This window comes from Mus musculus, chromosome 10, assembly GCF_000001635.26.
Source record: "Mus musculus strain C57BL/6J chromosome 10, GRCm38.p6 C57BL/6J".
Classification (NCBI taxonomy): Eukaryota; Metazoa; Chordata; class Mammalia; order Rodentia; family Muridae; genus Mus; species Mus musculus.
The window spans coordinates 60,484,753-60,507,371 of NC_000076.6; the positions used below are offsets into that span (position 1 = coordinate 60,484,753).

General features: G+C 51.1%; 1 protein-coding gene across 7 annotated transcripts in view; it reads right to left on the bottom strand.

Annotated features, from left to right (window-relative positions):
* Positions 1-22,619, bottom strand: part of Cdh23 (cadherin 23 (otocadherin)) — a 393,766-nt gene that overhangs the window by 182,005 nt on the left and 189,142 nt on the right. For all 7 annotated transcript variants that reach the window (NR_045556.1, XM_017313930.1, XM_030245069.1 and 4 more), the window contains 2 exons: positions 3,783-3,895; positions 2,238-2,426 (listed from right to left, as the gene is read on the bottom strand). Coding sequence is in view for 6 of the 7 variants with exons in the window: in XM_017313930.1 (XP_017169419.1) it covers positions 2,238-2,426; positions 3,783-3,895 (302 nt within the window). In the remaining variant the exon portion in view is untranslated. The remainder of the gene's footprint in view (positions 1-2,237; positions 2,427-3,782; positions 3,896-22,619) is intronic.

Consider the following 22,619-nt stretch of genomic DNA (forward strand, 5'->3'; position numbering starts at 1 on the left):
AGGCAGATTGGGACCCAATACCCACCCACCACAGGATGGTTAATCTTCATCATTAATCTGATGGGATTCACTGGCTACAAAGGAGAAAGTGAGCTGAGTACCAGTTTTCATCTGTTTCTGTTTCCCTGACCTCAGATACAATGTTGCCTTTCTCTTACAGCCATTAGGACCCGCCCTCACACTGTGAGCCCAAAGAAACCCTTCTTCCTTCCTTCCTTGAGTTGTTCTTGTCAGATGCTTTTATCACAGCAACAGAAAGCTACTCAAAGCAGCATCCTGGCACACACTGCAGGCAGACTTGCAGCCTGCAGAGGCCCTCAAGGTGAGGGGGACCTCTCTGACTCTTAGACACCTGTGTAGGGTCAGGGCTGTCTGCACTGGGGAGCTGCAGCCTTGGGAACAGAGGGTGGCCAAGTCCTGTGCATGTTCCTTTTTCCTCCGCAGGGATCCTGGCCTCTGGGATAGACATGGGTTTAGCTCTTTCCCCGTGTTCCAAAGCCTTCAGGTAGTAAGGGAGGGACCAGAGACTCGATATGGCTGACCGGCCAGTGTCAAGCAGGCTCAGGGCATTCTAAGACAGCGGAGTTTGTCTCTGCCCTACAGCCTTCCTTCATCCTTTTGCACCTATGAAGCTGCTGACTGAGTTCTCCAGTGCCCACTCAGACTAGTACTACGAGCAGGCAACCTGCCAGAACCAGCCTGTGCCTCAGGGCTAACTTGTTGCTACAATAGAGTTGGACAGATACAGTTTCTTTCTTCCTGAACACCTACCTGAGCATGGGGAATTTCTGAAAGGGTCACTAATGTCCCCTCGGCCACAGAGCTGGTCAAGAGGGGCTTAACCTCAAGTCCCTTGGCCACAGAGCCTGTGCTATCTCCAAGATCAAGTACAAGTGTCTCAGCTCTCTTGCTTCTACCTCAGCCCAAACTCTGCATTGCCTCCTCTGCCATCTGCTTGCAGGTTCTTGCCTCTGGGCCTCTATGGGCCACCAGTTTTCCTGGATGGCTTGGCTCAGTTCAAGACTCCTCTCCCCAGGGACCCCCCCTCTTCAGCTGATCACTCATGGTCCATGAGCTCTGGATCCTGGATGCTACACAGATATGGGCATTTCTTGTTCCTTAGGTATCATTAATCCACAGAAACCTGGACTAGACTCTGCACTGAGGTTCACATGCACATTGTGTGTGTGTATGTGTGTGTGTGGTTTGTATGGTGTTGTCTTGCATGTTTGTGGTATATGTTGGTGTGTATGTGATGCATGTGTGTGTGGTGTGTGTATTGTGTGTGATGGATATGTGTGTATGGTATGTTTTATGCATGTGTGTGGTATGTATGTATGTGATGCCTGTGTTGGTATGTGGGGGTATATATATATCACATATGTGGGTATGGTTTGTGTGTGATACATGTGTTACCGTGTATGATATATATGTGTGATGCTTGTGTGTATATGGTGTGTGTGATACACATGTGTGATGTCTATGTGTGTGATGTATGTGCATAATGTATGTGATGCATGTGTGTGTCACACATGTATATGTCATGCATGTATTTGTGTCATGCATATGTGTGCCATACATGTGCTTGTGTGTAGTACATGTATATGTATGGTGTGTATGAAGCATTTGTGTGTATGGTGTGTATGTATGATGTATATGTGTATATCATGTGTCATGCATGTATAGGGACTGTGTGTCATGCATGTGTGTCCATATGTGTGTGCTACACTGCAAATACTCCAGAGGGTACAGTATGAACCACTGGAATGTGAGAAAATGCTAGAACTGCTTTTAAACATCCTTAGGCCTCAGGAGTTGGTGAGATGAGGAAGGCATGTCCCCATGTGAGTGAGGAAGGGGTAACTATTACATCAAAAGTAGGAGTCAGAGACTCTTGGTCCCTGTGCTAGTGCTGCCTAGACCCCTGATCCTCCTGCTAGTGCTGCCTAGACCCCTGGTCTCCCTTCTAGTGCTGCACAGACCCCTGGTCCCCCTGCTAGTGCTGCACAGATTCCTGGTCCCCCTGCTAGTGCTGCACAGACCCCTGGTCCCCCTTCTAGTGCTGCCTAGACCCCTGGTCTCCTTTCTAGTGCTGCACAGACCCCTGGTCCCCCTGCTAGTGCTGCACAGACCCCTGGTCCCCCTGCTAGTGCAGCCTAGACCCCTGGCCCCCCTGCTAGTGCTGCCTAGACTAGGCGGGCGGTAAGTGCAGATGGGCTGCGAGCTCCATCACTCACCTCATCCTTGTCCACCACCTGGATGAAGAGAGGGAGAGCGAAGCCGACCTGTGCCAGCTCTGTAATGGCCACGCTGTACTCAGAGCTGTTGAACTCTGGGGCATTGTCATTGATGTCAATAACCAGGATGTTGAAGGTCGTGGTGACGGTGGCATCTGACGGAGTACGGTCATCATTCAGCTCAGTGCCCTGAAGACAGAGGAAGGTGTCAACAAGTCACAGAAACAGCTATTACCCACTTGGGACGTTCTCAGCACTGTCATGTGTGTCGGTGTAAACTCCCCCATGAAATCCCCACCATGGCCCCAGGCAGAGGATTCCACTGTCTGCATTCATGGAATAGACAAAGATGCTGAGGATCACAGAGGTGGGGTAATTTGTACCAGAGGTTTCAAACTTAGGCGATGGGCTTCTGGAACCATCAAGGAGGGGGGCAGGAGGACCAGACAGATATCACCCACTGAGGGGTGCAGAGAGAGTCCATTTGGCTTGGAAAATGATAAAATAAAGCGCTTTGTCTATGCTACTGACAGATCAAGACTTAACTGAGTCCCCACTGTGGTCTCAACGTCACTGGGCCTGGGAAGATCCGAGTCAGATGCCAAAAGGACCCAAAGATGCCTCAGGTCCCCAAGTACTAATTTCCCAGTTCTGACCCCCCAATTTACTGCTCCAGATACTCCAAGGGAGACCTGGGTAGACTGTCTGCTACCACACAGAGAGAGAGACATGCCCAGCCCAATAGCACAGTCACCTAACATTTTGTATGAAGTTGGGAACGCAGAATTCAGAGGGCCTCAGGTGAGGTGGTGGTGGTACTGGGTGGAGGGATGGGCTCTCTTCCTCTAGAACAGACCCCTTGGCCCTCTTGAGAGGAAGCAGACTATGAAGAAGGTCTGAGGCTAGTGCACATGGGGGACCTTTTGTTTACGTGTCTCCTGGGCTGGCTCACACCTGAACACGTAGAAAGGAAGGAGCTGGTGAGCCACGAGAACCCAGACACCCACAGCTGACTTGGGCTTTCTCAAGGCCAATGGGGGTCCACGCAAGACCTAGCTGTGCCCTCAGCTTCATGCAGATCTTTCTCAAGGCCCCTTGCCTATAGTTGTCCCTCCCCCCACTGATATATGCCTGAGGCTTGGCAGCCCCTGGTACCCTGCCTCCCTCCCCACTCCACCAGGATCCATTCCCTCAATAGCCTTCCCAGGGAATGGCTCTGCAAGCCATTGATTTCAATTCAAACTGGCCACAAGTGGCAGGTAGCTGCAAGGCCTGGCGCTGGCACCTTGTCCACACCTTCCAAGTAGGGACCCCAGCTCCTACCCCTTCCCTTACAGCCTGCTGTTTGATAAACTGGGGAAACATCACTCCTAAAAGGGAAATCAAAGATCCAGTCAGGACAGACATTGGTAGTGTGTGTGAAGGGCGGGGTAGACCCGCGTTTATAACCACCCTTCCCCCTCCTGACTATCCTCTGGACTGCTGGGGATAGTCTCAGGTTCCTCAGTGGTCTAGAAGGTGTGGCATCCAGAGGGTGGGCCTCACCTTCACTGTCAGGATGAAGCCGTGACTGTACAGGGGGTTCTCCCGGTCCAGCAGGCCATTCAGGGTGAGAGCTCCGCTGATGTAGTCCAGGGCAAAGATGCTGTTGGTATTCCCTGCAAGACAGAAGCCGAGAGCCCATGATGAACTGACAGAGGGTCGTAGAGTGAAGGCACACACTGCTCTCCAGGGGCACAAGCTCAGTAGACTCCGCCAAGGGTAGAAACTGAATCACAGATTACTGCGCCCTTTCTGGGTTCCACCCAGCCCTCTGTAAGTCAGGAGAAAGTCTCCTTTTGGTGCTGGCAAATTTTAATACTGAATACTATTTTCCTTTGTAAAAAGAAAAAATTTTTTGTTTGTTTGTTTGTTTGTTTGTTTGTTTGAGACAGGGTCTCAGATAGCCTAGGTTGACCTTGAATTCCCATTGTGGCCAAAGATAACTTTAGATTTCTGATCCCCCTACCCCTTCGACCTTCAGAGTGCCACTTGCAGCATTTACTGCAGCTGGCTTATACAGGGCTGGGGCTCAAAGACAGGGTTGGAGCACACTGGGCAAGTTCTCTACCAACTGGGCCACACCAGGCCCCTGTTTTCCTTTAGCACAGAGCCTTCCAAAGCGGGCAAAATCCAGACAGGACCCGGTAGGCATGGCTTCCTTTGTACTATTTTTAAAATTTAAAATTTGTATTATTACTACTAGTGTTTAGTGTGTATAAAGGTACTCATGTCAAAGTGTGCATGTGGAGGTCAGGGACAATTTTATGAAATCAGCTCTTCCTACCTCTACACTGGGGATCGAACCCAGCTAGTCTGGTTTGTGAGGCAAGGGCCTTCCTTCCCCTGCTGAGCCATCTCATTGGCCTGCCTTCTGTTTATTCTACGGTTTCGTTCTAGTCTAGCCTAGTCATTCCATCCTGACTTTCTATGGCAATAAGGGTTTGCTTTATTAAAAAAAAAAAGAAAAAGAAAAGAAAAAGAAATGATGAATATGTTAAAACATAATTCAACTTTAAAGAATATCCTAAGTTCTTACTAAATTAAAGACACTTATTTAAACTACTCACAGAAATTATACATGAGCCCCTCTGGCCTCCTGCCGAGGCCCCGAAGTCTCTGTGCCTCCCCTGCCAACCAGGCTTCCTGCTTCTCTGCTTCCACACTGTGCCCACCCCGCTTCCCTCAGCTTCCCTGGGCTTCACACATGTTCCTTCTTGCTCTGGTCTCTCATCCCCTGGCTTCCTCTACTCTCATCTCCCACCCTTCCTACCCAGCCATCCTCTCCTCCAGCAGAGCTCTGCTGATGGCCCAGCCAACTCTCCTGACCCACAGGCAGTGGTCCCTCTTCTGGCTTCTCTGTGTGACTCCTCTACCTGTCTGGCCTATGAACTCCCAGGAGACAAGAACTTTTTGTCATTGTACACTGTGATAGCGCATGGTGGCATATTTTGATCTGTATGAATGAGTACCTGTTCCTTAGGCCTCCTAGGGCAGCCCTGGGAGACTACTGTCCGTTCTTTATGGCCCTGCGCCAGGCTGTGTCAACCAGTTGGCTCATTCATTCCCAGCTCTGCTGCATCCATTCACAGTTCTGCGGTCCCTAGGATGGGCTATCCTGTGGCCAGGCCTGAGCTTGGTACTGTGGGCTCAGGCTGAATGAAGCTGCAGTTTGGAAGGAACCCACACTGCTCTTCCCCCAGATCAGGCCTCTGAGGTCACAGCAGGCAACACTGTTCACAGACGGGAAGGCTGAAGAGGGAAAGCAGTCGGGGAGAAGAGGGCTGATGCTCTTGTGTGATCCTGGACCACTTACCTCTCTGTGCCTCAGTTGTAAACAGGGCTAACACTGGCATCTAGCCCATGTGAAGATGAAGTGAGGAGACATTCTGCCTTGGGACAACTGCTTGCTTGGTTTATGCTGTCCTGACTGTGATGCAGGAAAAGAAGTAATACCTAAGCTTCCCTGCCCTTCCCTGTCTCCACTTCAAGGCACCAACAATGGAAAGTCTAGGGGAGATGGCTTCTCCTTCTGTCTTTAAGGCTGCAGGACAGGGGTTGTTTCCAGCCTGCTCATGCAGTCAGTGGGCTGTCAGCCAGGAGTCCCTCAGGGTCTCTCAGCCATTGCAGGGCTTGCCTCTACGTGGCTTTGGAATCTGGACCTGGCCTCAGCTCTGCGAATGCCTTCCCACATGCTCCTGCCTGATGCTTCTCCCACGAAGCAGACTGGTGGGTGTGGCGGTGTTTGTGTAAAGAGGACAGGGTACTAGGAGACACAGAGATGGCTATCACCAGGCCATTTGCTATTGGAAATGAGGGACTGTGTGTAGCTTATTAGAGGAAACAAGGGACTGTGTGCTCTCTCTCATTCATTCATTCATTCATTCAATCATTCATTCATAAGACCTCATGCTCTCATTCATTCATCCATTCATAGGATTACATGCTCACATTCATTCATTCATTCACTCATTCATAGGAGTGTGTGATCTCATTCATTCTTTCTTGGCCCACTTCTGCTTGGTGTTAGGGGCACATTCTTTGGAGGAGGAGTCCTCACCAGGTCCTCACAGCAGAGCTGACCAGACAAGACTGCGGTGGGATGAAGCCAGGACTCCATGGATCTACAGGGGCTGGTCCTCCCCTGTCCCTCCTCAATTCGCATAGGCCCTGGCATCCCCAGGCCCCAGCGCCAGCTTCCCGTCACTCCAGATTTTCATATCCATTTATTCTTTCCAATAAAGGAGCCTATGAAATGTTTAACCGAATATTATTCAATTTTGATCTTTGTAAGATTTCGCCATAAATCATTCAGAAAACAGAGCACCTCTTGCTGAGCAACTTGCTAAGGTTTGGGTTGGGGTACTAGGGCTTCTGACCCCGGCATGTTCAGATTCATCCCCTCCCCCAGCACCTCCCCCCTCCACTTAGGGCCTCACTGTCCTCTGAACCTGAGACACTCAGCACCTTTTCCAATAAGTCTACTGACAAACACCGCTAACTGGGACACACTCAAAGAAGTCTGGGGACCTTCCCCAGCATGCTATGCTAACACACACACACACACACACACACACACACACACATACACTTTCCATAGCTCTGTGTGATTTTCTTCCAAGCTCCTAAGGCCAGCAGGCAAAAACAGCTACACCCAGGGAGCTGCCAAGGCCACCTGAGTGAGGTGCTCACTTGGCTGCTGCTACTGTCACCATGGCAACCGTAGCACTCACTAGGATGCTGTGGGGCCTGGGCACTGGCTTGAAGTGAGCCCCGTGTAGGAAAGGTCATGTTCATCAGCTAGCCCCCTCACTTACCCTCTTTAAGTTCATTCTTGAGCTCTGAACATGAGTGAGGCACAGGGCCATCTGTGTGGGGTCCTGCCTTCAGTCTACAACAAGGACTGCTCTTTATGAAACTGTCCCGCTGTTGACAGAAGGAGCCCTCCAGGGGCTCAGGCTCCAGAGGAAAAGCAGACTAGAGGAGGCTGCAATTGTGCCCTCAGGAGGCTGGCCGCGTGGGATCAACTCAGTTCTATACTAGCCGTGTGACCTTAGTCGTTTCTTAGCAGATATGTAACTCCATCTCCTAGTCTGCAAATGGAGCAAGTGGGCGACCTCCCTGCAGAAGGTGTGTGAGGTGTGATGTGTCAGGACAGAGCCTGGATTATGGGATGTGCCCACCAATTGGTGGCTGCCCAGATGTAGCTAAGACAACTGTTGTGGTCCCTGCTCGGTGCTGGGCACCATCCAGTGGGGCCCTTGCCTATCCCTGTTTGTCTAGTGGGGACACACCCTTGATGGTGAATTCCACACCCAAGGCTCCCCTTTGCAAGTTGTTTGCTGTGAGGAAGAGTCTTTGAACAGATGTCCAGGTCCACAGGGTATCATGCCCCTGCTCCAGCCTTTGCTCCCAGCATCATTTACTCCCAGGGATTGTGCACTCTGCATGTGTACATATGCATACACACTCACATACACTTGCACTCACTCACACACATGTGAGCGTTTCTCTGCTGTTCGGGAAATGGATCCATCATAACAATCGGTTGTATCCAAGTTACATGGAAGCCCAGATGACTCATGTCACCTGTTTAGTCCCACTGCTGGACAGGAGGGAAGCCGTCTTCCTTCTCAACATGTGACGTCCCTAGTGTGGGGTACCCCTGGCATGTGTGAGGCTCTAGGGTGACAGTGGAGCTTCAGCCCGAGGAATCTGGATTCTGGGGACTGTCAGTCGAAATGTCACAAGACAACAATGGGTTACCCCTGGCCCTCTGGCTTTCCTGAGGAAGAGTCACCTTTCTAGAGGCTTCAGAAACCTGGGAGGACATGGCTTCCATCTCTGCATGAAGGGAAAGCTGCAAAAAGGGGACACAGACTTTGGTCCCCAGTGTGTCAAACAGAGACACTTGTTGCCCACACTGTAATTACAAATTCTTCCCTACCACCGCCCCATCACCCAATGAAGAGACAGAGGGAGCAGGCTCAGGTGTGAAATACCATGCCCCCCAAAGAACCCCAGCCAGCCCAACTCAAGGTGTATCTCTCCTCTCACGTGCATTCAGCCCCTCTCCCCACTCCCCGTCTGCATCTACCTGTACCCGGCCGGCCGTGTGTGATGGAGCAAAGACTCTCAGGAGTCCCAGGAGGCAAAAAGCCCAGAATGGATATTTTCAAAGGGTAATATGCAAATGGCCAATAGGCACATAGAAAAATAATGAGCGCCTCTGATCGTCAGGGAGTGCGGGCAGAGCCACAGCCAGCTGCCACCTTGCTCTAGTTAAAACAATGGTTATTAGCCGGGCGTTGGTGGCGCACGCCTTTAATCCCAGCACTCGGGAGGCAGAGGCAGGCAGATTTCTGAGTTTGAGGCCAGCCTGGTCACAGAGTGAGTTTCAGGACAGCCAGGGCTACACAGAGAAACCCTGTCTCGGGAAAACAACAAGAACAGCAACAAACCAATGGTTATTAAAAAGACACATAATACGAAGTGGTGGTAAAGAAATGAAGAGAAGAGGACCCCCCCCCCCCACACACACACACACACTGCTGAGGGTGGTGCATAGACCAGTACTGTAATAATGGAAAATGATGATGTGGCTGGCCCTTTAAAAGCTAAAAATAGACCTTCAATAGGACCCAGCAACCTACTGCATATGTACACATGAAGAAGGAGATGGGATTGACATGTCCAAGAGGTGGCATTTCCATGACCAATGCAGCACTGCTCCCAATAGCCAGGATATGGACTCTGTCCATTTCATCTGCAAATGAGTGGACAAAGAAGATATAGCATGCAAATACAATGGAATACTACACAGCCATAAAAAAGACAAAATTCCACCAGGGGTGTGGGGTGGGGTGGGCAGAGGCTGTATCAAGTGAAATAAGCCAGGCCCAGGAAGCTGTATACAGCTGGATCCCAGTCATATGTGGAGTCCAGAAAAGTCTGTCTCAGAGTCAAAACAGAACAGGGATTATCAGAGAAGGGAAGGTTGTGGGAGGGACCACAGGGAGAGGCTGGTCAGTGTGTTGAGAAGAATAAACCATGTGTCCAACTGCCCAGCAGGGTGACTGTGGTTTAAAAAAAAATGCAATTGCATATTTCAAGACAGCCAGGGGAGGGAATTTTGAATATTCCTACCATGAAGGAACGGTAAGTGCCCAAGGTGATGTATATGTTAATTTCCCCTGATTTGATGATGATTATCCTCTGGGTTTATGCATTGCAAAGCATCACACTGTATACCAAAATATATGTGGAGCCGCTGTCAGTTGAAATAAAGGAAATGCACGATAAAAGTTATTTCCTTGAAAGTTCTAGATGACATTCTCCATGATTCAAAACTGTTTTACATGGCAGCCGAGAGTCTGTGTGGTGGTATCCTCCAGCTGGAGAGATGGCTCATAGAGCGGCTAAAGAGTCATGGCTGGCCCTAGAGGAATGCCAGTTCAGCAGGGCTGATCTCTAAGGCCCCACTGGGGACATGCAGGGGTACTTAGAAGACACCAGTGGCTGTCAGAAAACACAGATGGACAGCCAGCCTCAAGTGCCACTTGTCCTGAGGTAAGAGGGCGTGACCCTGAGAAAGATATCAGCAGATAAGCCTAGGAACTCAGTTGGCTGAGGAGCTGGCTAAAGCCACCAACAGAGTCTTTGGGTGTCCCCAGAGAATGATTTTAAGGTCAAAAGGAATTAACCAGGGAAGGGGGGCAGGGCGGGTAGTGAGAGCCAGGTGTGAAAGCAGGCAAGAGGCACACCACCACCACAGGGAACACTGGAGTGGATCAGGGACCTCTGTGGGATTGCAGAGGAAGGTGGGGAGGGCAAGGAGAGAGAGAGAGAGAGAGAGAGAGAGAGAGAGAGAGAGAAACAGAGAGAGAGAAACAGAGAGAGAGAAACAGAGAGAGAGAAACAGAGAGAGAGAAACAGAGAGAGAGAAACAGAGAGAGAAACAGAGAGAGAAACAGAGAGAGAGAAACAGAGAGAGAGAAACAGAGAGAGAAACAGAGAGAATTAGAGAGCTCATTTGGGGTGACCCTCCTTTTTGCCCCTTACTGCCTGCCCTCACCAAATCTCATCAGCCCCTCACACTATCCCTTATCATGTCTGCAGCATCATCACCGGCACTGCCAGGTCTGGCCAGAAAGTGGTCTTGTGAGCGGCCGGTGGAGCGTGTGGGAACACAGGCTGATGACTCTGAATTGCATTGTCTGCTCCACTGGGCTAACAGCCCAGCGCCAGCTCTCTCAGCTCCCTCTGCCCTGAATTAAAGGAAAGCCCTCTGCCCCACCCTTCCCGAGTCCTGTCAGCTGGATCTCCAGGGCCAACAAGACCTGCCCTGAAAACCAGGCCTCACCTCTTAACCAGAGGCTCAGAACCCCAGAGAGTCAGGCTGGTGTGCTCAGAACTGCCCCAGCACTTCTCTGTGCTGGGGTGTCCCTGGTTCTTGGGGGGCTACCAGCATTGGCCTTGTGGGTTAGGTCTGGGGTACCATGCATGCTTCATCCCCGGAGGTCCCCAGAGAGATGTTCATGACACATTTGTTTTTGCTTTCCTTCCTCAGCGGTGACCAGAGAAAGGGCTCAGAAGGCAGGGTATCCCCAGAATCGAGCCGTGGGCTGGACCTCACGCAGAAAAAGAAAGGTGATTCACTTGTAACCATCTGAGCTAGAATTTGTTCCTATGGTGGCGTTATCCCTTCTCTCTGCCTCTGTGCTGGCCCAGCATCAGTTAGCCCCCACCTCCTCCCAGAACTGCATGGAGTCTCTCTCTCCTCCCTCTTAGTCTCTGTGCCTTGGGCTTGGTACATGGACACTCAGGTAGAGTCCAACTGCTGAGCGCCCATGTACAGGATGAAGAAAGTGACCAAGGTACCAAAGGGGCATGACTGCTATTCATGAGGTCATAGGGTTTGGGGTGTTTTCCAAGGCTCTGATCCATGCTCTGTCTTGCCAAGGGCTCACACCACGAGGGTACATGAGTGGCCATAGCTCCTCCTGAGTCCTTGGGTCCCAGGCAGCCTAGCCTGCAGGCCCACTGCTGTCCACTGGAGCCCTATCATTCTGGCTGCTATAGAATTTTATCACTGTATAATGAAAACTGCAGGTCCTTCTGAGACACGGGCTTTGGGCAAGATAGCTTATGAATTAAAAATTGCTATTCATCTGCCTGCTGACAAAAGGGGCCGAGGTCCTGCGTGGCACCTGGGCCGGGTGGTATTCAACAACGCCATGACTAACATATGGCAGGCAGCGGTGTGGGTTATCCCTGTCACTAGCCTGAGAGGGGACCAGCTGATAGCCTGCCGCCCCTCCCAAAGGTCCTGGGGTGGGAGTGGGAGACTCTCCCTTCCCAGAGCCTTCCTTGAAGCCACCTGGAATAGGATCCTGATCTCAGCAGGTCTTGCTGGGGCAGGGGTTGGGGGAGGTTGGCTTATGTGTATTTATGTCCCAGATCACATGTCACCTCATAGTATAGTCACCATCAGCCCACCTCCCCACACCCTAGCGTCTCTACTGCTTTCCAAATGCTTCTCTATTGATCTCGGGGTGTTTTTCTTTTCTTTTCTTTTTTCTTCTCTTGGTGGATTTCTTCTCACTGTTTGTTTTTCTCACCAGAACGTAACCACTGAAGGTCAGGGACTAGTTAAATACCGGGCTGACATACAGTAGAGCGATCAATACATGCTTGCTTTTCGGAGAGAGGGGAACGACAGGTTTTTCACTATTATAGCCCAGCCTGACTTTGAACTTGGAATCCTTCTGTATGCCACACCTGGCTCAATAAATGCTGTGGGATAGATGAATGAATGAATGAATGAATGAATGAATGACAGTATTGGGGCCACTCACTGTGTCAGTCACCCATCATGAAGATGCCCAGGGCTTATGGGCAGATCATGAATTAGAAGTTCTCATTATGACTAACACATCCTTCTTGATGTCCCCATAACACAGCGTCTGCTTGAGCTGAGCCATGTGAAATAATTAGAGTTACTTGTCTACTGGGCCAGGGTAGGGGGAATATAGTGTGAGGTACACCTGCTGGTTGTCCTTCCTCATTCAGGATGGCGTTCACGAGCTCTCGTAAACTAACAGCGATCACCTCACTGAGACTACATACCTGACTTTCATTCATTAACCATGCCCACTAATGCAGGAAACGTTAGCTTGAGTAGCCAGCCTTGTCTGTTAGGATTGCTGAGGGTCAGCTACGCTGCTCCACCCACACTGTGTCTGGCTCCCTGTGAAGCAGGGGTTTTAGAGACACAGCCCCATCTCCTCTGAAGATACCTGAGTGGGGGACCCCTGTGACATCACCAGGCATCATGGCTGAAATCAGAACTTCTGCTTCTTCAGCAACTGGGTGGACTTTCAGGGGAAGATGGATCATGGATTTCACAAATGCAGCCACCAATATTTCATAACGAAAGTGGGAGCCAACCTAAGTGTCCAGTGAGAGGGGACACAATATTCAGCTAGGTGCTCAAAGCTACTAAAGGAGCAGTCCCCCAACATGGTGCTGACATTTGCTGCCCTGGGATGCAACCTGTTCTGACCCGTAGTCACCACACAGTTACAATTCCCGAATGTGATGCTGATGGCAGGGACAGCCCTGGCCCTACCTTCAACAGCACTGAATGAGGGGGAATAGGTGAGGTCTCTGCCTTCAAGTGACTCTAGATGATGGGGAGGAAGCAGGACCTGGGCCTGCTGAGCCCCACCCCCATCCCCTGCTGGGCTTGGGGGGATGCACAGAAGTTCCTGCAGCAGGAGGTAGGGGACAGAGTTGGGCACAGATGAGGGGAGCAGAGGGTGGGGGTGGGGAGTTAGGGGAGGAGAAGAGGCTGTCACCAACAGGCATTGAATGTGGTCTAGCTGCTGTCTGATGGCAATCGGTAGCAAGACATGTCCCCACAGATGGAAGCAGGAGGACCTGCGAGGGGATGGGGGCTAGGGACTGTGATGGAGGGCCACTAGCAAGGGACAGTTTGCATTGGCCCACTTGTGCCTGATGAGGCTTATGGGTGTCCTGTACATTTTTGTCAGTCATGTTTACAGACACTCTGATGGGGCAGGTCACCATTCTCACTACCGGCATCATCCCATCGTGACCGGCATAGGGAGATCACACCATTTCTCAAAGTCACACTGCACAAATGGCAGAGCCAGACTCCAGGCCACACTGGGCTATTTCCCTCTCTGCATCTGTGCTCAGCCTGGAGCAACATGTTCTATCCCTTCAGTTCCTTGACATTTCCTATCAGGCTGATGTAGCCACGCTGTCTACTAGATAAAGAAACTGAGGCTCATTCAGGTGAGATGACACCTCAAAGACACACTGGGCTCAGAATCGATAAAGGGACACACTGGGCTCAGAATCTGGTACCTCGGATTTGAGACAGTTCTGCTGGCTGCCAGGTAACACTTGTTCTGTGTGGGAGCATCCATGCCAGTCACAGAGCGGAGGCAGGAGAGGAAAAGGTGGGGGCTACAGGTCCTCTACACCCCTCCTTGCCCTCTGAGCCTGGTCCAGGTATGCAGGATACCCCTGCCTCCCTCAGCTGGGGTCTCTCCCGGGGCCATCGTGTGAGTCACACCCCCAGAGGCTGTGTGCCTTAGGCCCTCATAACTCTCCGGCAGCCTGGTGCTCAGGACAGGTCTGGCCTTAGGGAGATTTACTGCTCAGATAAAGCCATCTCGAGTCCAGCATAAGTAGCACTTGCTTTTGATGATCTGAAAGGCCTTGCCCAGGAGGGAGAAGGGGGGTTGGGAGGTGGGAGGAGGGATGGAAGGAGGGGTGAGAGAGAGGCTGTGAGAGGAGGGGCCATACTTAAGAAAACAAAGAGGACCCTGAACAAATACCCATGGAGACAGAAGCTTTAAAGGGGATCCTGCTGTCTGTCAACCCAGGAGTCTGTCCCTAGTCCCTTGGTGCCTCTCTGAACAATGGGGATGTAGAGAAGACATGGCAATGGCCTTGAGGACTGAACTTCTGAGGGCATGTGGGTGCCACAGATTACCCACCATGCAATGCGTGTGGGCACAGGCACAAGATAGAGGTGGCATGGGGAACATTCTCAGAACACACACTACCTGATGAAGAAGATTCCCCTCTGTCGCCCACTCCTAGAAGAACAGGTACAGGTCTAAAGGTCACTGAAGCACTTACAAGGGACCGTGTATGAGTTAGCTTGAGGCCTGGCTTCAGGCCTTCCTGCTTGTGGGCCTCTCAGTTCTCTCTCTCTCTCTCTCTCTCTCTCTCTCTCTCTCTCTCTGTGTGTGTGTGTCTGTGTGTCTGTGTGTGTCTGTGTGTCTGTGTGTGTCTGTGTGTGTCTGTGTGTCTGTGTGAACTCACATCCAATGGGTACCAGTCAAAGATGCAGGCACAACTCAATAGTGGTGGCACACATCTTTAATCCCAGCACTCAGGAAGAGTGGCAGGTGTATCTCTGTGAGTTCGAGGCCAGCCTGGTCTACAGAGCAAGTTCTAGGACAGCCAGGACTATGCAGAGAAACCCTGTCTTCCCCCACCCTCAAATATGGCAGCTAGGAGGCACTTGGGTAGGAGGAATTAGACAGACTGTGGGTCCATAGGTCGGGGATGGGGTGGTTGCAATGCCAGTTAGGGGAGCACTGAGGCTTATAGGATGAGGTGGTTTGCACCCCGACTCCTCCTTCTATCTTATTTCCAGAGCCTGTCATTTAGGCTATGTATTGTCTTCTACTGTCATGGCCGCACCCAGGCAGCTAGGGCACGCAGGGGTGTGGAATCTGTCTTGGCACCTTCTCACCTAGCCATGGGGCACTGGACAACGGACGCTCCCTTGGAGTCTAAGTTTTCTAACTTGCCCACTAGAGCTGGTACCACATTTGTCCCCGGAGTTGTCTGAGGGTTGGAGCAGGCACAGAGAGATGGCTCCCTGCCCCTCATCTAGACTCCCCCACCCCCATTTCTGCCTTCCCCATTCTCTTCCCTCCAAAAGAGGGCTCCAGTCCCACTGGCTACACAGTCCTCCCCTCCCCTCCCCTTCCCTCTCTCCTTCTCTCCTCTCCCCTCCTCTCCCCTCTGCAAGTTCTGCAAGTTCTAGAGTGAATGACTTTCAAGTCTGCAGAAGGAGAATCCATCCACACACCTTGAGCCGGGTAATTTATGAATCAAATTGTGCTCCGTCAGGGCCCTGCAGCCCAGAAATAGATGTGGTCAGACGAGGTTCAGGGAGCCAGGCCCAGAAACAGTAATCTTCATAGATGCAGGCCACCAGCTGGCAGGGTTGGCCACTAGCTGACCTTGAGAGTCTCTGAGGGGCTGCAGAGTCCCCTCAGGCTCAGCCATGCTTGAGGCTTGAAAGGAGGATAGAGGTCTGTCCAGGGCACACAGGACGGCTGGTGTTTCTAGGCAAGACATCTGACTTCTCTGCTTCTCTGGGCTTTAGGCCTCTCCCTAATTTTTATTTATTTGTTTGTTTGTTTATTTATTTATTTAGAGACAGGGTTTCTCTGTGTAGCCTTGGCTGTCCTGGAACTTGCTCTGTAGACCAGGCTGGCTCAGACTTGCGGAGATCCGTCTGCCCTGCCGCTGCTTCCCAAGTGCTGAGATTAAAGGTGTGAGCCAGCACCTCCCTGCTGGGACTGGCTTTCTTTTGGAGGTACAGTTCGTTCAACGAGTCTCCCTTTCTCAGTCTCTCTCATGCTTTTACATAGCCCAGGCTATCCTCAGACTCACTGTGGAGCAAGGATGACCTTGAATTTCTGATTCTCCTGCCTCCCCCTCTAGGGTGCTGGGTTACATGTGTGTACTGTCAGTTTCACAAGGTGCTGGAGATGGAACTCAAGGCTAACACATGCTAAGCAAGAACTCTAATTCAGCTAGCTTCCCCAGCCCGGATAGGGGCATTTATTTACATGTCTGTTTTAGGAAATCTATGTTTTAGTAGAAGCCCACAAGCAGGCACCCAGTATCCAGTCTGTCATGCTCAGAGCACTAGGTGGCTGTCCAGGATCTTTCTGGTTCTAACCTGTCATGGTGGGTTCAGTCAGTCACCCAAAAATCCACAGGGATCTGTCTTCATGTTGCCCAGCCCCATGAGGACCAGGAAACCACTTCAGAAGATTAGCACATTCACAGGGACCTGGTCTCCTTGCAAAGGGATGATATTGTACTAGCTAGGACCAGGGTTCAAATCTCAACATCACTCCTTCCCAGCTGTGTGACTGCGGGTCAGTAACTTACCCTGTCTGGACTTCAGTCTCCCTGTCTGTGGAAAGGGAAGGCTAGTCTGCATCTTCTAGGGCTGATGAGGGGGATCAGAACGGGGCATACTGCTGACCAGGGCAGCACAGAATTCAGCATGGAGAACATGCCCAATTCACCATTATTTTAGCTTCTTCAGGATAAGAAAGGAAATGACCACCCTGTTGCCGAACCCACTGGCGAGGGAACTTGCCTATGTCATATGGCTTGCTGAGGGAAGCTGAGATTTGAACCCAGAGTCCTTGCTACAAAAAGGGGTCTGCCTTCTTCTACCCCACCAGAAAGGACTCAGATTAGGCCTAGCCTATTTCCTGCTGTGTTTTGGGTCTGGTCGGTGACTTGTAGTATGATATCAGAGTGGATGCTTCTGGTCTGGAATGACAGAGGGAAAGACAATACACTGAATGAAGTTCAGGTCCACCAAGGAACAGGAAAACATCAAAGGCCTTGGCTTCTTCTAATTGTGAATCAGAATCAGGCACATAAGAAAAAAAAAAAAAAAAAAGGACAATTTGTCCATGAGGGAGGAGGCCCTGTCTGAAAGAAGGAAGGCCCAGGGGTTACCCAAAACTCTAATGCCAGCATGTTGGTAGAACCATCATGCAAAGGTTGTAGGGTCAGCTTTAGAGAACACTGACCACCTCTCGTGTCCTGGGATTACAAGTGCACATCACCACAACTGCTTTGTGTGGTGCTAGAGATCAAAGCCAGGGTTTCATGTGTGCCAAGCAAGCCTTCCTCTTTGAATACTGCAGAGGAAAACTCAGAATGCAAAGACACCCCAGCATCCCTCCACTTCGTATGGATGAGAACCCACACTCTGAGACGCAGTCCACATTAAAGTTGGAGTTTATCTTTGGAGCGATGGAATCATCATGGGCTCCGCCTTGGTCCCCAGACACCTCTGGGGACATGGACAGGAACAAAGCAGACCTTTAATCCCTGCCATGTTTTATTGCTTAAGGAACAAAAGAGCAAAGAGGACCTGAAGCCAGCGTGGCCCTGTCTGCACATCACCAGTGGTGCATACGATGGCGTCTCAGGATATTTAACAGCCAATAGTCCCCTGTGAACTTGGCCTGCTTGTAGGATGAAGGAGGGCTGGCTGGGGGTCATGGGCTGGGGCTAGATGTGGAGAACAGGCAGTTAGACATCCTGCCTTAACACCCTGTTCCAAATCATCAGTGTCTCACCTCAGGAGCCATGGCTCCGGCGTCACATAATGTCCCCAGCCCCTGGCTCAGTGCCTCAGGCCATGCAGACATTTGGAGACTATTTGATGAATGAGCCCAGCTAGAAGTGGAGGGACAGGCATCCCAAAGTGCTCCCATCCCTGGCAGCTGATAGCTTCTGCTGAGCAGGCGGGAACCAGGATAGACTGGGCCATCCTTCTGGTTTTGGCAGGGGCAAACCTCAGCAGCTAAAATGAGAGCATCTTCCCAAAGCCTCTGGTTTCTCTTGACGGAGAGGGCCGTGGAACAGAATTTGGGACCCTATTCAGCACCCGGGCTTCCAGCTTGCTTCCTTCTCTCGGTGTGAGCTACAGGGCCTGGCCTACTAGCAAGAGGTCAGTTCTCCGGCCAGCTCCACATTGGGGTTCCAATAGCACCCCACTCTCAGCTTTGTGAACAGATGCTCCTGAAGGGGAAAGGACTCAAGGGCTCTGCTGTGGCATTTTTGGGGTGGTTTTGCAAGCTCTTCAGCAGGGGTTCTCAATCTTCCTAATGCTAAGACCCTTTAATACAGTTCCTCATGCTGTGGTGACCCCCCCAACAATAAAATTAGTTCATTGCTACTTTGTAACTGTAATTTTGCTACTGTTGTAATCCTTAATGCAACTCTCTGATATACAGGATATCTAATATGTGATCCCCAAGAGGGGGCCAGGTATCACAACCTACAGGTTGGGAATCACTGTTCTAGACCTACTGTGTCCACAGAAAAGGGTGAGTTTGTCCCTGGCTTGTAGAGGAAGCTTTGGCAAAGCCAGGGCCCACATGACCCCAAAACAGGGTAGAAGGTAAAGCAGCTGGGCTCCCCAAACCCCTCATAGACTCTGTCCTGGATGTGCCCAGTTCTGCCAGCCCTAACCTAGACAATGCCATCGGCTTAGCCTGGGGAAGAAGGAAAATGATGTAAGGCTTCAATTACCAGGGACTGGATGTGGACATCGGGAAGAAACCAGCTTTGCCTACCATGCTTGGTGCGTGTGATTGGCCTCTAAGTTGGTGAGGGTTATGCCCTCCCCCCACCTCTGCGTGCATACGTGCATGTGTATGTATGTGTGTGTGTGCTTGCTGAAGCAGATAGAGGGGCCACCCAGACAGATGATGCTAAGTAGGTAAGCATGAGGGACATGGGCGTACCCGCTCTGGCCACCACTGGAGCCTCTCAGCTAACTCCTGACTCTCCTTCATCCTGTTCTAGCTCATTCTACTGAGCAGTACTTGGGGGTCAATTAAGATCCCCCCACTGTAATATGATCACCTGTAATATGATTTGCTTTTTCTTCCCAACTCTTCCTTGCCTGTCAGCCCCTGCCTCATTGAAACTTTTCTTCTAATCTGTTTATATCCAGTTTGTCTCTGCCCCAGGGCCTTTGCATGGGTTGTCGTCGCCCCTACCCTGAGCTGCTTCCTACTGTCAGTCAAAAGCTACCTTATCACAGAGGACCCCAAGTGCTCCAGCTAAGTGTTCTAGATCAGTCGCTCGTTTTATCTCCCTGTGGGTCGGTGTCACTGTCTAGTCTCAAATGATCTCACTGTTAATCTGCTTGCCTGTTTCTTGGTCATTCCCTCTAGACTCTAAGGGCAGCAGCTTCGCCTGCTTGTTCATGGTTGTGTTTCCAGCAGCAACATAGAGGTACTTGATGAATACCCACCAGATGATCCAAGGAGATGTAGGTAGGGGTTCACATTTACCTGTAATCCCAGTACCAGGGAGGGAGTCTGGGGCAGAGGGATGGATCATCAGTTCTAATCTATACACTGAGACCTCGTCTCAAAATACCCAAGGGGTTCGAAATAACCCAGTGGTGATCATTTGTTTAGCATTTGCCCTGGACTTAATCCCTAGCAATACACACAAGCATGCTCGTGCGTGCACACACACACACACGTCTATGTGTTAAAGGATAATCACAATCACAGTGTTCCAATGCACCCAACAAACTTGTAGCAGAAACCACAAACCAGAGGCAACCATTCTAGTCCCGAGGTCTGTGTCCCCTCTTCCCAGGACTTGGAGAGCCAGTTACCATCAGCCCTGGCAATGCCCTCCTCTTCCCTACCTTTGGTGGAGCTCAGAGACTACACCAAAAAGCAGAGCCCGTCCCTGCCTCTGCCTTTTCTGCCTGTGACTTGGGAGGGCTGGGTATGAGGGTGACTGGGTGCCTCCTTGTCCCAGGCAAAGAGCCAGGGGTGAGGAGGAGCCCAGAGCCCCCTTCTGCCTCCACCACGCAGCCTGTGATCAATCTTCCCAGCGGGAGGGGGGACTCCCTTAAATGAGATCCCTTGTACAGGGCCTGAGCTCTAGCGAGTGACTACCTTTGCTAGGAGATGAAAGATGACTGGCCATGTTCCCAGGACAGAGGCGATCTCCATAAATCTGCCAGAGTGCTGGGATTACTGTGTGGGATTAATTATCTGTCCTTCAAACAAAGATCTGACCTCAGCGACCGAATGGCCCCAGCCCAGGAGGGAAGAAGTTCTGGGCAGCTCCAGAAACAGGGCTGATGTGGCAGGGCAAATCTGGTCTTCTCTACATGGTCTTCCCTGTTGCCCAGCATTGCTGGTCAACCTCATTCACATGGTCCTGCTTAGCCAACCCAGCTAGTCTCCTGCTCGCTTAGTGTGCTAACCTCGGACAACCCTAGCTTCATCTCCTCCCCTGGTAACCCTTCCACTGTCTGGTCCATAGCCAGTGAGCAGAACTGAGACTGGAAGCCAGCTCAGCTGTATCAACCAGCTGACTTGGAGGGGTTTTTGTTTTGCTTTCTGGGTTGTATCTGTAAGGGAGGGACTAAAGCGGGCAAGGACTGTCTGACACTCCACTGAGGTAAGAGGCCCCGAGAAAGAGACTTGAGACCCTTAGAGACCTAGACTTTGTGGTGTCACCACATGGTCTCAAGCCTAAACATCACAGAACCTCTCTTACCTCAGTCTTCTCATCTGTGCAATGGGGCATTCTGATTCTCACTGTGAAAATAAGATGGAGGGCTTTTGAGATGGCTCTGCAGGTAAAGGTGCTTGCCACATAAGCCTGATGACCTAAGTTCAATCTCCAGGACCCCCAAAAAGGTGGAAGGAGGGAACAAGCCACACAAAGTCATCCCCTGACATGCTGAGCACACACGCAGATACACACAACTAAACATCACGGAGGGTCTTTCTCTGACACCCTGTGTGGGACCTCCTGACCTATGGCTATGGCTGAGAGACATAGGATGTTCTCATCCCATAGGGTTTACACTGTATGTGAGTCTAGCCAGGCCAAAGCACCCTGCTCAGTGCCAGGGAAAGTTAGCATCCATTTCAGCCACTCAGAGCCAGCTCTGGTGTCCAACCAGCAGCCCTGAGTCACCCTGCCTCGGAGGGCAGTTGGCTATGTGGTCTCTGATTTCCCTGCCTAAAGAAGGACTTCATAGGCTGGAGAGATGGCTCAGTGGTTAAGAGCACTGACTGCTCTTCCAAAGGGCCCGAGTTCAATTCCCAGCAGCCACATGGTGGCTCAAAACCATCTGTAATGGGTTCTGATGCCCTCTTCGGGTGTGCCTGAAGATAGCTACAATGCACTTATATAAGTATAATAAATAAATCTAAAGAAGAAGAAGAAGAAGGAGAAGGAGGAGGGAGGAGGAAGAGGGAGAGGAGGAGGAAGAAGAGGAGGAAGAGAATTAGTTACCATGGCATAGTGATGGCTGGGGTGGGGCTATGGTAGAAATCCCTTGGATATGGGAGTAGGTGACTTGGTGCCAACTCCTGCCTGGACCACACTCAGCCTGGACTACCAGGTTGCTAGAGCCCCTGTGAGCCACTAGCGAAGCAGGGAGACAGGCCTGTCACACTGTTGGCTCAAATGGACATCTGGGGAAAGGCCCCTCCTTTTTGGATGCAGAGGTCATATGTTTGGGATCTCATCTCAGCAGTTCATGTCCCTAGAGCTAGTGGATTGTAGGTCCCCAGGGATTCCGTGGCCACATGACTGGGAGAAAGACAATGCAGCAACTAGGTGGCCATGACAGAGCAGGCACTGCCCAGGGCTCAGAGTGGGTGGGTGGTGACAGATGACTGAGAGATGGCTGCCACAGTGGTGAAGAGAGATGGGAAATAAGGGACATGGGTACTCAGGGAAGGCTTCCTGGCAGAGGAGAATGCAAAAAGAAGTCCTTGAGACGGAGGGACATAGGCAGGTGGAGAGCCGGGGCCAGGCAGAGTGCCAAGGACAGCAGGGGCCCCTCCCTGTTCTTCCAAGCACCCAACTTTGAAGACGTGAAATAAACATGCACGCCTTTAATACCAGCACTTGGGAGGCAGAGGCAGGAGGATTTCTGAGTTCCGAGGCCAGCCTGGTCTACAGAGTGAGTTCCAGGACAGCCAGGGCTACACAGAGAAACCTTGTCTCAAAAAAAAAAAAAAAAAAGCAAACCAAACCAAACCAAATCAAACCAAACCAAACCAAAACCCAGAAAAAACAAAAAACAAACAAACAACAAAATTAAACAAAACAAAACAAAAATGTCGCCTCTTCTCTAGGTGCGCATGGGGAGCTTGTGAGCAGTAATTCACAGAGTGCTTCTCATCTGTTTGCAGAAGCCATTTGGTGAGGGCTCACAGAAAGATGACCTGAGAGCCATGGTTTGAAGCTGGACCTGTTTGATTTCAAGTCCTTCCTTGGTGGCTATACCTCAGTGTCCCAGTGCCAGATTTGCTGTTCAGTGAGTGTCAGTCTGTCATGTGGCCTGGGAGTGGCGCTCTCATTGCTCAGGGGGGGTGGAGTCAAGGCAGGGACAGTGGCCATACATCGGGACTCTGTGGATCATGTGCCCATTAAACAGTCAGAGGGTGAGGCGAGGGCTCTGGATTC